Source organism: Zalophus californianus, chromosome 11, assembly GCF_009762305.2.
Source record: "Zalophus californianus isolate mZalCal1 chromosome 11, mZalCal1.pri.v2, whole genome shotgun sequence".
NCBI lineage: Eukaryota > Metazoa > Chordata > Mammalia > Carnivora > Otariidae > Zalophus > Zalophus californianus.
The window spans coordinates 65,938,616-65,955,707 of NC_045605.1; the positions used below are offsets into that span (position 1 = coordinate 65,938,616).

The 17,092-nt window shown below is 41.7% G+C and overlaps 1 protein-coding gene across 6 annotated transcripts in view; it reads right to left on the reverse strand.

The window, feature by feature from the left end:
• The window catches only part of IRAG1 (inositol 1,4,5-triphosphate receptor associated 1), a 121,379-nt gene that overhangs the window by 17,854 nt on the left and 86,433 nt on the right, over window positions 1-17,092 (reverse strand). For all 6 annotated transcript variants that reach the window (XM_027579654.1, XM_027579653.1, XM_035722895.1 and 3 more), the window contains 7 exons: window positions 14,444-14,474; window positions 11,896-12,036; window positions 11,288-11,419; window positions 9,846-9,987; window positions 3,802-3,851; window positions 3,161-3,268; window positions 1,030-1,094 (listed from right to left, as the gene is read on the reverse strand). In XM_027579654.1, coding sequence (XP_027435455.1) covers window positions 1,030-1,094; window positions 3,161-3,268; window positions 3,802-3,851; window positions 9,846-9,987; window positions 11,288-11,419; window positions 11,896-12,036; window positions 14,444-14,474 — 669 coding nt within the window. The remainder of the gene's footprint in view (window positions 1-1,029; window positions 1,095-3,160; window positions 3,269-3,801; window positions 3,852-9,845; window positions 9,988-11,287; window positions 11,420-11,895; window positions 12,037-14,443; window positions 14,475-17,092) is intronic.

Sequence of the window (17,092 nt, forward strand, 5' to 3'; positions counted from 1 at the left end):
GAATAAAGGTGTATATTCTACCAAGTGAGAAAAGACACAAGGTGAAAGTTCTGAGAGGTGACAGCTGTGATCCAGATGTTTTCCAGCAAGCTAATGAAAGAATTTGAAAAGCAAGTTATAAACTCTTCTGAGTGTAAAAACAGCCTGCCTTGCTCTGGCTGAGGATGAAAAGACCTGCAAATTGCACAGATGCCTAGAAAAATAGTGTCTGCATGGCAGACACTATTCATTGCCACTCCAGTACTCAATCCTCCTACCTGTTTCCTCATAGCAAATGTGATTTTGCTCAGAAATTTATTCTTCTTCACAGAGCCACTTTGCTTCATGGGAAGCTGACTCTTTGTCCCCATCTCCAGGGCACGGTTTAAACCCATGATGACAATCCTATTCCCAAAGCCTGTGTTTGGTTTAGAAAGGAACTATGTTCCAGATTTACTAACAAGATAAGGGAGACTAAAAAAAAAAGTTTCTGGGTTTGTTCATAAAAAAGAAGCATGGAAAGAGATAGTCCTCTTCTTCTAAATACTTCATGTCTGGATGAATACTTGAAAATAGTAGCCATTTGCCACAAGCCTGCTGATAAAGTCAATGTACAAAGTGGGCAGAAGCAAGCAAGGAAATTGTAGAGGCTGAGCTGGGGCCCTGCTGTACTATACCTGGAAAATTCCTACCTCTGTACACCCTCCGCTCCCATCCCACACTCTACTTCACGTTGGACTTACTATTTAAGCCCCTTCCGGTTGGGGCTTTCTTGTATCTGTAGCCCAAAGAATCCTAACCAAGAGAGAAAGTGTCTGTCTTCTCTGGGCTCTTCTGAGATTGAGGTACACTTGGACTCAGCCACAGCATCTTCCTGGTCCAGATTGCAAACTGACTCTGAAATCTTTGTGGGTCTCAAAGTCCCATGTATTTTCCTTAGAACTTAATTTGCTTTCCATCACATTTTGGGAGTAAGGATGGGAGGAAAAGTGAGTTAGGGAAAATTTTCTCAGAGATCCCCAGAGTTAAGAGGAAGATCAACAAACTTACTCTTCCAAAAGTGCAGGCAGTGCTGAGGTGACAGGTAGGTTGCCTTTCCCATTGGGTGATTCTGACTGGATGAAAAACAGGAGACAGACAATTGAAGATCAGGTAGGAAGGAAGAAGCCAGAGCTGCTACATCTCTGATGATGTGGGGAAGGGGCTGCTGCTCTCCCAGGTCTTCCCCCACCACCATGCTTTCTGATCTGCATCTGAACCCAGGCGTTGGGCCTTTCCTGTCCTCCATTCCTTAGTGCCCCCTGAGGCCCATGCAACTTGTACCTTTTCCTTCTCCTCCTAAGTTTCCCTGAGTGAAGAATTTACATTTTGAGGCCCCATTCTGGAGCAGAGCCTCAGTTTTTCCTCATTCTCAGGTTTACTGACTTGGACTAAATACCAGCAGGCCTCCTAGCAAACAGAGGCCCTTCTCTGCCCTGGGGATATAGCTCCAAGCATAATACTCAGGAGATGCCTGTCATTACTAAAACCCCCCAGGACTACCTCATTGTTTTGTTACAACAGATTTGGTTTAAGAAATGGTTCTTACTTCTGGCTGCATCTTAGAATCACTGGGGAAGATTTAAAGTACTGATCCAATTCAGAATCTTGGGGTGAGGCCTGGGCAATGTTTTAGAAGTACCTTGTGTGATCTTAATGCATATCCGTGGTTGCCAACTTTTAGTCTAAAGGAATATACAGTTGACCTTGAACAACATAGGTTTGAACTGTGCAGGTCTACTTATATATGGATTTTAAATACAGTACAATACTGTAAATGTATTTTCTCTTCCTTATGATTTTCTTAACATTTTCTTTAGCTTACTTTATTATAAGAATACACTATATAATACATATAACATGCAAAATATGTGTTAATTGACTATTTATGTTATTGGTAAGGCTTCCGATCATCAGTAGTTTTTAGGGAGTTAAAAGTTATACACAGATTTTCAACTGTGTGGGGTGGGTGCCCCCAACCCCTGCATTGTTCAAGGGCCAACTGCATGTTTGGAAATAATATTCTTACATTTAGTATAGTATTGGAAATAGGTCCATTAAACACACTAGCTAGACCTCCCTAAGCTCCTTTAAACAAAACAAATTTTTTAGGTTGTTTTAGTGAGTGATTTGGGAGTTTAGGATAATTTCATAGATGATTGAAAGAGAGGTGAAAGAAGCTATTGCTACATACTGGCACAATAGAGCTTGAATCTACTTTACCTATTGCTTACACAATCAGATTGCCTTATAGAGTAGTGCTGGTCATGAACACAGAATAGAGAAGCAACTGAAGAAAGAATTAGAAAAGTTTTAAATAATATTAACTAGATCCACAAAAGCCTGGGATGTAGAAAATATTTTGTTATATAGGAACTGTGTATGTTTAAAATAATTGAAATGAATTTTTTTCTGATTATTAGCAATAGATTCATATTATAGAAATATAAAAAGGCATCAGGAAGAAAATAAAAATCACCTGTGGTTTTACCATTGCCCAGGGTATCCATTAATAGTTTTACATATATTCTTCCAGAATCTGCTATATCTACACATAGAAAAATACTCTTAAAAAAAAAAACCCTACAAAACAGAATTCTACTGCATATACTGTTTTTAATTCCTTTTATTATGGACATTTTTCATGTTACTTTTAACAACTGCACAGAAATCCCTTTTTAGGGCTGTTTATATTTAACCAATTTCTTATTAATGGGCAGTCTGGTAGTTTCTTCTCAAACCCACACCCTGGAATCAGAAAGCCTAGGGTTAAAAGCTCAGCCCTACTACTTACTACACAATGCAACCTTCAGGTATTTAAATCCATTGCAGAGCGGGGTGGGGGGGGGCGGGGCACTACACCCACCTTGGAGGATTGTGGTTTAAGCATGGGAAGAGATACCATTTTCAAAGAACACTCTTTGAGCTGCCAGCACCTTGCTCAAGGATACTGAGTCTTCTTCTCAGGGCAGTGGAAGACACTGGGCCTGGTCTATATTGAGCTTTTTTGAGCCCATACTCCAAAATCTGTGCTGGGAATTTCCTTTCCTTATTGACCCTGCCCCCACCTAGGTCACCCTCATAGTCCTGAGCCTGAGGGAGAGGTTGAAAACGGCTGGGAGGTAGGCATCATCATACTCACCAGGGCTGGTAAGGAGGGGATGGGTGATGAGCTGGGAGTTTGGCCGGCCATGTTCAGGGCATTAAACTTGGGAACCACTGCAACACTGACTCTCCGGCGGGGCATGTTCTGTGGGAAGAGATGTGACCAGGCCCACTGTCAGGGAGGGAGCAGCACCCACAGTTCAGAAAGGCCTGGAAAATGCCTACTAGTTCCTGATGCTGTAATTACATTCATTGGGTATTTTGGCTTTGGGGTAGTGATGGTGTTGAGGGTTGGTTTGGAAAGACTGGCCAAAAGTTGACCCAAGTTTTCTGTTAGTGGTGAGTGATTTCTTAACATGTTCTTATTTTAGCTTATATCCTAAAGAAATGGAACAGAAATGACCCCCAGTCTCTGGGTAACACCTGGAAAGATATGAAAAGGGTAGGAACACCAAGGTTTATGCATCATTCCATGTTCATTTGGGGGATGGTCTAACCAGGGAAACCATGAGGAAGGGAAGGCTGAAGGACAAACTAACAAGTGTGGTAAGCTGAATTAAAGACTCTGTCCAGAGGTTCTCTGGCACCTGTGGATTCAAGCATGAATGACTTTCTGGTGACTATGGAAACTTCTGTTGTAATCCCCCGGGAATCCTGGTATTCCTTGAACATGCATACCTTTCCCAGTGTGAGGGACATGGACCGCGCTGTTCGAGGGACCCCGTCTTCTGCAGCAAGTGGGAACAGAGAAGAGAACTCAGGTAAATTTTCAGAGTAGTCTCCAGCAGAAAACAGATAGTCTGAAACTAAGCTGAGGTATTGATTGGTCAGAACTGGCCCTCAAGAGATAGCCCAAGAGCCTAGGTGTTGGAAACACTAAGTTTGACACTACCCCCTGAGACAATTAGCTGCAGAGTGGGACTTTTCTGGACATAACGTTTATCTTAACTCCTCTGGGCAATATGAGAAACCCATCTTGGGCCTCTGATATCCACCTGACACACTGCACAGTCTCTGGTAATGCCCTGGAGAGTGTGTGAAAAATTACTTGTAGCCATACCAAGGCTTATTGGGTCATTTCTTGCTCATTTAAGAGATGTACACTCAGGGAAATTATGAGCAAGGAAGGTGTGGTATCAGTAAAGAATGCAAACTTGTTGGCACAGTGGTTACAATAAGTCATCTCTAAAACAATTTGGAACAAAGGAAACCAGCACCCCAGGATTTTCAACGTCTTAGTGCATACATTAAGTGATATAATTTATATAAAATGTTTTGCACCACACCTGGATAATACTGCCACCAGAAAACACCAAAATGTACAGAGAAAGGTTTTTAAAAGCTCAATTTCAGTTTCAGTTTGACCAATATCATTTAGCTTGTATATCTGTTTATCCCTCTTATCTATGTATTGTCCCTGTTTTTCTATTTACCTCACTTCATTGACTTTTTTTTTCCTTCCCACCCTTCCCACCCTGCACATTGATTTAGAAGTTATACATTTTAGTTCTAATCTTTAATGTGCCCACTTAAATTTGTAACATATTACGTGACTTTAAATTTTAAATTAATCAAGATTTCTATTCTTTTCCTAATGAAACCTTAAAACAATAACTCCCTCGAATCTACATTGCTTTTCAGTATTTTTGTTTTACTTTGTATTTGTAATCTGATATTATTATGACTGTTGTTTTATATAATAAATACTTGTTTAGATTTACCCACATTTACAAATGTCTGATCACCATTCCTTCTTGCATCCTGCTCCTTTATTTGATCTCAGTTTTGTTTTTCCCTAAGTACACCCTTACTTGTTCTTTTGGCAAGGATCTGTGAGAGGTAAACTTTCTCAGTTGTTTTCTCAAGATATCTTTACCTAGCTCTCAAGCTTGTATCATAGTTTAGCTGGTTATATTTTCTCCAGGTTGATAGTTATTTTTTCTCAGCTCTTTGAAGACTTTAACTTCATTGTCTTTTTTTTAAATTCAATTAATTAACATACAGTGTATTATTGGTTTCAGAGGTACAGGTCAGTGATTCATCAGTCTTATACAACACCCAGTGCTCATTATATCATGTGTCCTCCTTAATGTCCATCACCCAGTTACCCCATCCCCCTGCCCCACTTCATTGTCTTTTGGTACCACTATTGCTATTGAGAATTGTCAGTCTTTTGTAAATCCTCTCTCTTCTCTCTCTGGTTACTTTTAAAATTTTCACTTCATCTTCTATGTGTTTTTATTTCTTCTTGGAATTCACTGTTCTTTCTGAATCCAGTGATTCATGTCTTTCTTTAGTTCTGGGAAATTGTCAGATTCCGGAAAATCTTTTTGAATATTTTCTCTCTCCCTTTCTCCTCTGTGGATCTGCTAATAAATGTATTTGGAACTTTCTCATTTGATACTCTGTATCCCATATCTTATAATACAACATTTCTTTCATATTTTTATTTTTTTAAATTTTTTTTAAGATTATATTTATTTGACAGAGAGAGAGACAGCGAGAGAGGGAACACAAGCATGGGGAGTGGGAGAGGGAGAAGCAGGCCTCCGGCTGAGCAGGGAGCCCGATGCGGGGCCCGATCCCAGGGTCCCAGGACCATGACCTGAGCCGAAGGCAGACGCCCAATGACTAAGCCACCCAGGCACCCTCTTTCATATTTTTAATCAATTTGTCCCTCTAAACTGCATTGTGGGCAACTTCCTCAAATTTGTCTTCCGTTAACTAATTTTTTTCCTCAACTGTGCCCAATCTGATTTAAATGTTGTACCGATAAGCTAGGTTATGCTACCATAATAAACAACCCCAAAGTTTTAGTCACTTATAACAATAAAGATTTATTTCTTCCTTATGTTACATGTCCATTTGCTTCTGAGTTGGCAGCAGGCTCTGCTCTGCATTTCCTCACTTTGGAGTCATATTAATGGAGCTTCTACTGTTCTGGAGCAGTGATGATTGTCATGTGAAGAGGAAGAAACATGGGGTAAATTGCACACCAGTTTCTTTCTTTTTTTTTTAGATTTTATTTATTTATCTGAGAGAGAGAGGGAGAGCACAAGCAGGGGGGCAGCAGAGGGAGAAGGAGAAGCAGACTCGCTGCTGAGCAGGGAGCCCAGTGAGGGGCCCAGGACCCCGGGATCATGACCCGAGCCAAAGGCAGAACTTAACCGACTGAGCCACCCAGGCGCCCCTGCACACTAGTTTCTTAAAGGCCTCAACTCAAAGGTGACACATGTCCTTCTGCTCACATTTTATTTGCCAAATCACATGGCATCACCTAACTTCAAGGGAATGGAGAAGTGTGTCCAAAAGGAGAAAATCTGGAATCTCCATTAGAGTAACTACCACCACTATAGTACCTACCACACCTAAACTACTGAGTTTTTTATTTCCATGATTCTGTTCCTCATTTCTAGTTCTATTTTACTCTTTTTTTGATAATTGTATTTTATTCTCATGTTTTTGATTCATTGTCTGATGCCTCTAATAATTTTTAAACATACCTTTATGTTTTTAAAAAAAAGTATCAGATTGTTTTAGTTTCTGCAATCCTTAGGATATAATCCTATTGTTTAGTGTGTCTGATGATTCTTGTTCAAGGTGGATTGTTTTGTGTATTTTATAATTTTATACTGTAAAATCATCTTTAATGAGGCTTCAGTTAGAGGAATCTTGTGTGTCCTGGGTGAAGCATGTGCCTCTCCAGAGTGGCTTTATGTTTGTTTCTGACAGTGTTCCTGCAGACATTATTGTGATGTTCTTTTCAGATTCTCTGCATATTGCACCACAACTTCTGTCATGGCATATATTTTTCCTACGAGAAAGCAGAAAGTATTTTTCCTACTACAGGGTGAAACAGACTTCCTTGATTTGTGTCTCTGCTGTTTGGCAACTGTTTTTTTTTCTTGTTCAAGTTCTATCTAAAGATGCCCAGTCCTTGGAAAATCTTAACTTTCTATGGGAGTCTCAAAGTCAACTCTCTGTCATAGGTGTCCAAGATATCTCAGATTGCATGCAAGTGCAAAAGTTCAGCACCCAGATAATTGAAGCTGACTCGTGTCCCCAAGGAAGCTGCAGGTTTCAGTTCTCTTTTCTTTTCTGGTATATGAGTATTTCAATTTCTTTTCCTGTAGATTCAGCTATTCTTTTAGACTGTTTGCTTTATTTTATCCAGCAGAAATGTCTAAGTACTTGTGGTCAAGGAGTTTCAAGTTTTCCAGTCAGTCAAAATAGCAGAACCAGAAAATATTTTTTATATGTTGAAGCATTCATACAAATGAATAAAATGCCGATCTTACAAGCAGGCGAAAGATATAATTAGAGAATTTATAAAAGTGGAACTACAAATGGTCCAGTAAACAATTGAAAAGGTAACAAATATAAATTAAAACTATGAGATGAGATATAATCTTGGCCCATCAAAGTCAAAAATAGTTTTAAAGGAAAGGACAAGAATGTCAATGGCACAGTGAACTGAGCGCTATTGTTTCCCATTAAATGGAAATATCAATGGGTTATTTGAAAATAGTTTCCTTTAAGAGCCTTATAAAAATTTCTTTCCTCCAAGCCAGAATTTACACTTCTAGAAATTCATCTTAAGGAAATAATCCAAAATGTAGACAGCCAGTATGTTTCATATTCAGGAAAAAAATTTGATTTTTTAAAATGTGTATCAACTTTCTTTAAATCAGAGATATTTTTATTTCACTATAGTCTTCAGAGTTTCAGGCATAGACAAAGATTTCCAGAAGTCATGTAAAGGCTTAAAAACCAACATTATTAGGGAATGGTCACAGAGTATCCAATGGACACACCTGTTAGGTGGATGCTGGCCCCTCTACACCAGCCCAGGCTGAGAAACAGTGGAATGGGAACAAATGTCTGAAAAACATTTAGTCACCATTTAAGATTCAGCTACCATCTCCCTTCTTATTGTAAGCACTTTCTTATGTCCCCAGACTGAATGTGGGACTCTGCGGTATGCTCCCTATAAGAATCTGCTTACTTTTGTCACTGGGCTGGTTATACTGCTCTGCCCTCTGCACCGGCTGGGAGTTCCTTTGGATCTCAGTGACCATGTGCCCTTTACTTCTATATTTAGTATCATGTGGGGCACAACAAAGGAGCTCAATAAATGTCTTTAGAATGAATGAATGAAACTCATGGGTAACTGTTCCTTTCATAAATCTTGGATAGGGCAATTTACAGGAGACCTTGCACCTTCCAGGACAATAATGCAAGATCCCACATATTAGGATTTCTTCAGTGGCAACTTCCCCAACTCCCAACACTGACAGAAACTAGTTTCCTATAGGCCCAGATGCATGTGGGTCAGGAGTTTTGCTGCCAAGATCAAAAGCAGACAGTCTGGAGCATGTGTACACTGCCTTTGGACTCTGGAAAGTGTCACTGATATTCCCCAGGAAACTTGTGAAACCTCCTGTTTATAAAGGTTTCTCCATCTGTTATACTTTCCCTCCTCCTGCTCTTGGTAACACGGATGTTTGCATTCCACAGAGATTCCTGTCACTAAAAGGTCTGTTTTCTCCTGCTTGCACCATCCTCATCAGCCAGAGCCTACACCCTGGCTCTCAAGGAGGGATCTTGGTCCAAGGCACCATCCTCCTCATCCAGGATTGCAGCAAGTGCCTCTTGACCTGTCTCTCTAGACCTCAGTGTCTACCTTCTCCTGATGTATTGCCCACTCTGAAGTCAGACAAATCTTCTGAAAATAGAATCTGACCATGTTAGATGGTATAAACTCACCAGTGCCTCCTTATAGCCTCAAGGACAAAGGCCCAAATTATTAGGATGACCTGGCATGTGGCCCTGGCCTACCAGGGCTTACCTTCAACCTGTCATCATCACACTCCAACCACATCAAATCCTTTGTTTCATAGCCTTTCCATTCCAACCCTACATCCTTGTACACACTGTTTCCTCTACCTGGGGTATATTTCCCCCTCTTGCCTGGAGAATGCCTATTTTTACTTTGAAACATTGCCCAGATGCCATCCTCTGTAAAACCTTCCTTGACTCCCTCAAGCAGAATCACCTCTGTGCTCCTATAGCAATTGTATAGACCATTTTTTAAAGAGTATTTCTTTAAAACATTTGTCTTTCCCATGAGTCTGCTATTTATCTCAGGAATATCTCCTTTAGCCAGGATCTCATGCCATCCCCACTGCCCAGACTCATCTCTCATCTGGACTATTGTAATAGCAGCTTTGTGGGTTTCCCTGTCTCTGGCTATATCCCACTAATGTAGCTGCCACCTTGTAATCGGAGGGAACGTTCTAAACTCCATATATGAAATGTCATTTCCCTGACTAAAATCTTTGGTTGGATCCCTCATACTTTCTAGAATAAAGTCCAAAATCCTTAGTATGTGTTGGCCCCAAAGCACAAAGACTATAAGGTCTGGGGTCTGTCCTTCTCATAAAGTAGAGTGAGCTCTTTCAGCCTATGGCTTCATATCAGTGGTCAACTGCTCTGGTTAATTGTGTCAGGAGTTGCTTTGGGACTATTCATGTTTCCTGGTTCTAGGTCCCTAGGCTCACCAGAACAGCTGCTGTGAGGCCCCTATGGGCAGCACTAGGCAGGACAATGAGCCTTGCTCAACTAGAACTCCTCAGGCTGCACTGATGGATGTGATCCTGGCCTACAGACACTAGGGACCAACATTGCAGGACCAAGATGGGGGCAGAAGCCCAGTTCCTTACCAGAGGGGCCACAGCTGCGGCTTGAATTCTGATTTGCAAGTTTTTTAAACTCCATGAGCTCTGCATGGTCTTTCTCATACGTCCTCTTCAGATTCTCCACATACTGCATCATTACCTCTGTTGCCTTTGACATGCGCTTTTCCTGCAGGAAAGGAGAGCATGAGCACACAGGGCAATTGGAGGAAAGACTTGTTGGCACTTGTTTGCTCTGAGCTAGCCTGTGGGCTGGGAGAATTAAAAGGACGTAATTAAAAGATGCAGCTCTCCCCTCTAAGAGTTTGCTGTCTGTGATGTGAGCTGAGAGGGGGCTTCGGCACTTGCACTCAGGGAAGACAAGAACAAGCACAACCACAACGCCTCAGGAGATGAGAGGTAGAAAAGTCATCTCTGCTGAGAGATGGGGAAGCTTCCTGGAGGTAGCCACTTGCCTTGAGCTCTCCCTTTGTTGCTCTCCCGGCCAGAGTGACTTCCTGGGTGTGCTGCTGAGTCAGTGCCCTTTCCCCGGAAGAACACAGGGGTGGGACAGCCCAGTGGCTTGTCCTTCCTTCATTCTACAAGAACTGCTCTAGGCTCTGTCCCAGGAACACCCTGCTGATGCAACCAATGCAGCATAACAAGCGAACACAGTGCTAGCAGCAGTGATAATAACTCTAGGTGCTTTGCAAATATTATGGTAAGCCTATATGACAGACACTATCATCATCCGCATTGGTTGGAGAAGTTGGAACACAGAGAGCTCAATAACTGGCCTGAGGTCACACAGTGAATCCTGGTGGAGCCAAGATTAGGCCTCAGGCAGTGTGATCTCATGACACCATCCTGGATCAGGGCGCTGCCCTGTGTGCTTTAGGACTTCAAAGTGGCTGAGAGGGAGCCAAACCTGGGCCTGCACCCCAGCTCTGCCACTCACTAGTGCTGTTACCTTTCTGAAGCTTCCTGTCTTCGTTGTGGGGAAAAGATATTTACTTTACAGGGCTGCTGGGAGGATTAAATGAAACAAAGCAGTTTTTCCTAAAAGCATGTTTGCTAAATACTAGTTCCATGGGAGTTGAATAGGTATTTTACGAGAAAATAGGTATTTTATGGTTCTTCAGTCAAGTGCATTTAGGAAACACACAGGTAGTTTTAAATAGGCTTCTTCACTATAAGATTTCTCAAAGCCTTGATGGTGCCAGTATGTATTAGAAATCTCCAAGAAAGGAAGGTAGTACATAGCAGTTCCCAACTTACATGTTCACAGAAAGCTTTTTCCAGGAAACACCTCAAGGGTTTAGAGGTCCACCAGAAATACTCTTAGTAAAACATAATAATGTACATAGGATGTCTGGCACAGAGGAAGCCATCAGTAAGTAGGATCTGTAGTTGTCATTGCTTACATTATTGCCCTAGTTACTGTGGACAGAGCTGAGCTAGTCAGAGGGCTGGGAGCTGAAGAGGCTTACCTGGCGGACGGCCCCCACCATCTCAGCTCGGCTGGAGAGGCGCGCAGCCAAGCGGTGCAGGACAGCAATATCCTCCAGCAGCTTCTGGTAGGTCTCTCGGTGCTCACAGTGGTGCCATAGTGAAGCTGAGGACTGGGAAGTGAGAAGGAACATCAGCTGGGGTCCTCACATACCAAGACTTGACTTGAGCTGTCACAGACAAGCCCTGGTCCCCATCCTGGCTGAAAAGAATGGCCTCTGCAGGGTCTGGGCTATACCTTCTTCTGGGGATTGGAGAAGCCCAATGTGGACACTATACCTGACTGACCTGAAATAAGGGAATCACATCCAGGTCTCTAGTTCCTAAGGAGCTCTCTTTGCCATCCCAGGTCACCCAACCTCCTCTTGAGAAGCTTCCAAGGACTCAAGAGTCCTTATTCACAGCCCCAAGTTAACCAGGCCTTCAGGTCTCTGCCTTAGTTCCTCCGAGCTCTCTGAGGAAGACACTATCTGGCCTGATTTCTCATGTCAGGGTACTCTACTTGGTGACTGAGAAAAGCAGGACATCTGGCATAGCCCTAGAAGACAGTCCCTCCTCCAAGGATTCCCCCATCAGGCTCCACAATTACCGTAATGGAAGCTTTGAAATTTTCCAGTTCCTTCTCTGTGTTCTCCTCTGTCAGGTTGCGTTCCCTTTCAGCCTGGTTAATTCTAGATTCCAGAGTGTAGCTGTCATTTCTAAAGGCCAAGGACAGTTGTACAAACACATTCTGTTGGGAACAAGAGTATAGGAGAGATGCTAGGAGGAGTTATTACAAGGAACAAAGTCACAGGTGTGTTTCTTGCATGAGCATTTTACATCAGCTCCTGGAACCAGTCACCAAAACAGCCGTGTACAAGTGAAATTCTCCTTTCATAGCAAACTACACAAAAGATGGTGAAATAGTAACCTGAGGTCCATGCTAGGTCCTTTCCAGAACCAGAAGACCAAATGCATTTTACTGAAAAATAATAAGAGAATAACACTTTGCTTTTTCCCAAATTTCAAGAAAATAGCATCCTGTGTTTAGGTTTAGGTAAACTCAGGCCAACATAGCTGATTATGTAAGCAGTTTGGATTCATGCTAGGATTTATTGCACATGCGTTTTGGAGGTTTTGCATGGAACCACTGTATTTAAAGAAACTCCATTTAAAATGTAAGTCTTGTTGACTTAAAGCAAACTTCAACCAGCATCTTGTCTGAGTATTATGAATCCTACACAGAAAGCAGCTTTAAGAAGCTACCAGGAGATTAAATAAGGCCAGGTATGATTCTGTTAGGAGAAGTTTTCTGGAACAAATATTCCATGCCAAAAATGCAGGATGCATGAATGAAACTTTGCAAGGTGGACTGAGCAAACATGAAACTCCTGGCATGATAGGAAACTACTGGGGAGGAGAAATAGACAGATGGACTCTACACAGGAAGAAGCAATGGCCTTCATTTTTATACCATTCATTTGCCCTGAGTCAAGTGGTAGCAGATTTATACCCTTGGCGTGAGCTAACTCTGTCTGAACTTCTGAGTTCATGTGATATGGCCCACAGTGGGTAGACATCTCCAGCTAGAACTAAAGGCCTTGAGCTGACCCAATAACAACATTGATGGCAACATTGGAAGCTACTCCTCATTAAGCATCTACTATATGCTAGCACTGTTGTGAGTTCTGTGCACCTTGACTCATTCAATCCCACAAAAAGCCTCTGCAATAGGAACTGTTATGGCCACTTTATGGGTAAAGCGACTGAGACCAGAGAGGTCATTAACTTGTTCAAGGTGACATGGAGTAGTAGAGCCAGGATTCAACCTTACACTATTTGATTTTAAACCCTGTGCTACTGTCACCATGCTGAGCACTGATTGTGTCAGTATACATCTGCAGGTAGGAGCTGGCCATTAAACAAACTGGCCATTAAACAAACTGCCCATAGCCCATCTTCACCAGTGTCAGTGGGTGGGGATTTTCTGTCCTACCCAAGCCTCAGTCCAGTCAAGTTTATCAGTAATGTTCAATGTTTATTTTTCTATACCTGAGTTATCCCCTTCATGGCAGTGTGATATAGAGAGTCCTGTATTTAGTTAGAATATTTGGGTCTAAATGTTGGTTCTGCTAAGCACTGGGTCTGGGACCTTGGGTAAATTAGTTCATCACTTGGTTTCCTCCTTTGTTCTAATTCCTGCTCTACCAATTTCTCTGAACTGCTTGGAAGATCAGTTGAAAGGATGGATATGAGTGTGTGATGAACTGTAAGTGCAATACCTGTGTGCAAGGTAATTATTACTATCTGTGGCAAACATTTCACATTGTCTTCCTCTGCTTATCCAGTCCATTGAGTCTCAGAAAGGGCATGTTCATTTTCTTATTATCAGTGGCAAACCATGCTACAAAGACTATAAAACCTTCTATTCTCCCAACCTGGAGTAAAGAGAGATTCTGGACTCATCCAGGTTCTTCCTTCCTTCCATTAACTCCAACGTAATTGTCTTGGAAACAAACTAGTGCTGGTGTTGGGGTCCTCACCACCTCACCTGGGATGCACTCTCTTTGTCCATCTACCCTACCCTTTCACCAGAATGAAATACAGACATGTTCCTCTCAGCTCACTCACCAACCCCATAGGGATAGCATCTCTACAGAAAGAAGGAGGCCGCAGGGGAGTAATGGAGGAATCAGGGAAGGCTGGTGAGCTAACAGCACAGCCTCCCACCTTGGCTGAGCTACCTTCCTTATGTCTGGAACCCTCAGAAAGAATCTTCTTCCTCTGGACCAAAGTTGAAAACTTGAAATCTGACCATCTGTTAATAATTTTGAAATAAATTTAATTCAATTCTGCAGCCTCCCAGCTAACTTTGTGTATCTAAGTCATACTTTTAAAGAGCATAAACCATCCTTGAAGAAATGTGGAATTTCCAGCTACCTTCTCATCTCTGACCAAAACTGCCAAAATCTTCCATTACCTGGGATGAGAATCTCAGCAATCTCGGTAGGGCTGATCACAATGTCCATATTACCCCACAATCACACATTCTTGTTTTTGTACAGAATTGTCAGGGCCAGAGGCTAGAGAAGGGAATGTTTTCAATAAACCTAGTCAAACCCAGGCACTAAATTTCATAAAGCACTGGAATCACTTACCTCAACTTCCTTTTCAGTGAGTGGAGGGGCACTGTGAAAAAGAAAAGACATGCAAATGAACTATATCCAACCTATGAAATAAACAAAAAAGTGACTTTGAACAACCAGCAGACCATGTCTTTCCAGGAATGTAGTAAGAAGAATTGGTGAAATGGAAAAGATGCAGGGTACCCTTTGTGTGAGCTCTGTAACCATGAGATATTTGCCCAGATATTGACTCCTACAGAGAAAGGGTGGTGGAAAATATTAGATCTTGGCATCAGTCCTCCATCAGCACCTGTCCTATCTGTGACTTTGGACAAGTTATTTGAGTTTGCTCATCTGTAAAATGGGAATAATATCTACCTTGCAGGAGCATTATAAGTATGTATACATACATATATATGTATAAATGCATGTATGTATATATTCATACACATGACATCCACACACGTATTTATTATGTATGTATGTGTAAATGTGTGTGTGTGTGTACATATTTGTATTATACATGACATCCACACTGAGTAGGCATTCAGGAGATGCTAGCTATTATTATGACTAACTCACAGGCTTGTTGTGAGGACTTAGTAAGAAAATGCATGTGCTATATACTTTATAAACTGTACACATCTGAGTAGCCTTTATAATTTTTTCAGGGCTACCCAGGTCTGTAAAGCCTGACCCTCCTCCTGTCTCTGAGGATTGTGACATGAGTGCACGTAGACCAGAGAATGCAAGGTAGGAAAGGGTGGCCAGAGTTCTTCCCCATAGTGAGAACCTCCTCTGATGGTTGGAATCAGAGACCAGGCAAGAAAGTCCCAGCCAGCACACAGGTGTCATTCTGAGAGGTTCCTCTTCATGTGTGATTCCCACAGTTAGCAGTCCTTTTATCTGCACACTCACTTGCTACTGCTGCTCTTGCTATTGACTAAAGCTAGTCCTGTTCTGAACCCAGACAATGTAAATAATGCATGGGCCCTTTCCTGTGCTGGGGTGGGAGGACTGGGAGGGGTCCCACCAGCGTCACAGGACTTGGCAACAGAGTGCGCCATCGATAAGATTCTCAGGAAACACAGCTTCCTCCCTCTGACGGGTGTGGAGGGACCCCAAGAGCAAAGGTAGGGGTCAGCTGTCTCTGCAAGGGGCTGGTTCTCACCCCTGACAAAGGACTGTGAGAGCCTTCCTGTGAGGATGAGGCAACAAGACCTGATGGCCATCAAGTCAGCAGAGTACAGAGCATGGGACAAAACAACTGCAAAGATGTTTGATGCTGTATTACAATGCTTGTCACAACCCCACCCGCCAGGACCTTTCCTCTGTGGGTCAGCCAACATAATCTTGACTGTCATATAGAGCACATATTGCTTAAACGAATTTAAGCTGCCTTTGACTCCTAGCTTTATTTGGATAGTATGTGAAATATACTGATTTCATTATTAACCAAACTTACTATTTTGATAATTCACTTTCTGCTTTTTTGCTATAGAGCACGAGTTTTCAAATGTGTGAAGCCCTGAGGACTCAAAAAAAAAAAAAAAAAAAAGCCACATAACATGGCCAGCTCCTGATGCAGAGAGCTATATCTTATGAACTGGTATAGACAGCTAGGGGCCAGAGCCGTGGGCCTTCAAAAAAGACGGAACCCAGCAGGTGATGTACAATGAGACTCTTTGGGATGGCAATGCCTGCCTCAGAATTTAAACTCCCTTAAATAGACCTTAGAATAAAATCAAGGTCTTCTGTGAACGAGCCCCTACCAGACTTTCCTTTTCCCATTCTCCAGACCCATTGACCATTCTGCTCCTCAAACAGACTTCATTGTGGTCCCAGGGGCTTTGCATTTACTATTCTTTCCTTTTTTATCCCCACTTTCTTTCATAAAAGCTTTATTTGAAATATAGTCCACATACCATAAAATTTACCCTTTTATAATTTATAATTCAGCAATTTTTAATATATTCACAGAATTATACAGCCATCAATCTACGATAGTTAGTTTTGGAACTTTTCATCATACCCCCAAAGAAACACTGTACCCATTAGTGATCCATCTCCCCCAGCCCCCATTCCCAGCCTTAGGCAATCACTAATCTACTTTCTCACTCTATGGATGTCCCTATTCTGGAAATTTCATATAAATGGAAACATACAACATGTGGCTTTTTGTGACTGGCTTCTTTCACTTAGCATAATATTTTCAAGGTTATCCATGTGGTAGCATATATCAATACTTCATCTTTATGGTTGAATAATATTCCATTGTATGGATATATCATATTTTATTTATCCATTCATGGGACATTTGGGTTTTTTCCACTTTCTGGCTATTATGAAAAATGCTGTTTTTGAACATTTGTGTATAAGTTTTTGTGTAGACACATATTTTCATTTCCCTTTGTTATATACCAAGGAATAGAATTGCTGGGCCACATGGTAACTCCATATTTAACTTTTTGAAGAACTGCCAAACTGTTATTCCAAAGTGGCTGCACCATTTTACCAAGAACTTCGGTTTCTTCACATCCTCACCAATACTTAGTTATTGTCCACCTTTTTTATTGTAGCTGTTCTAGTAGATGTGAAATGGCATCTCATTAACATTTTGATTTGTATTTCCCTAAAAACTAATGACGTTGCACATCCTTTCAGTGCTTATTGACACCTCAT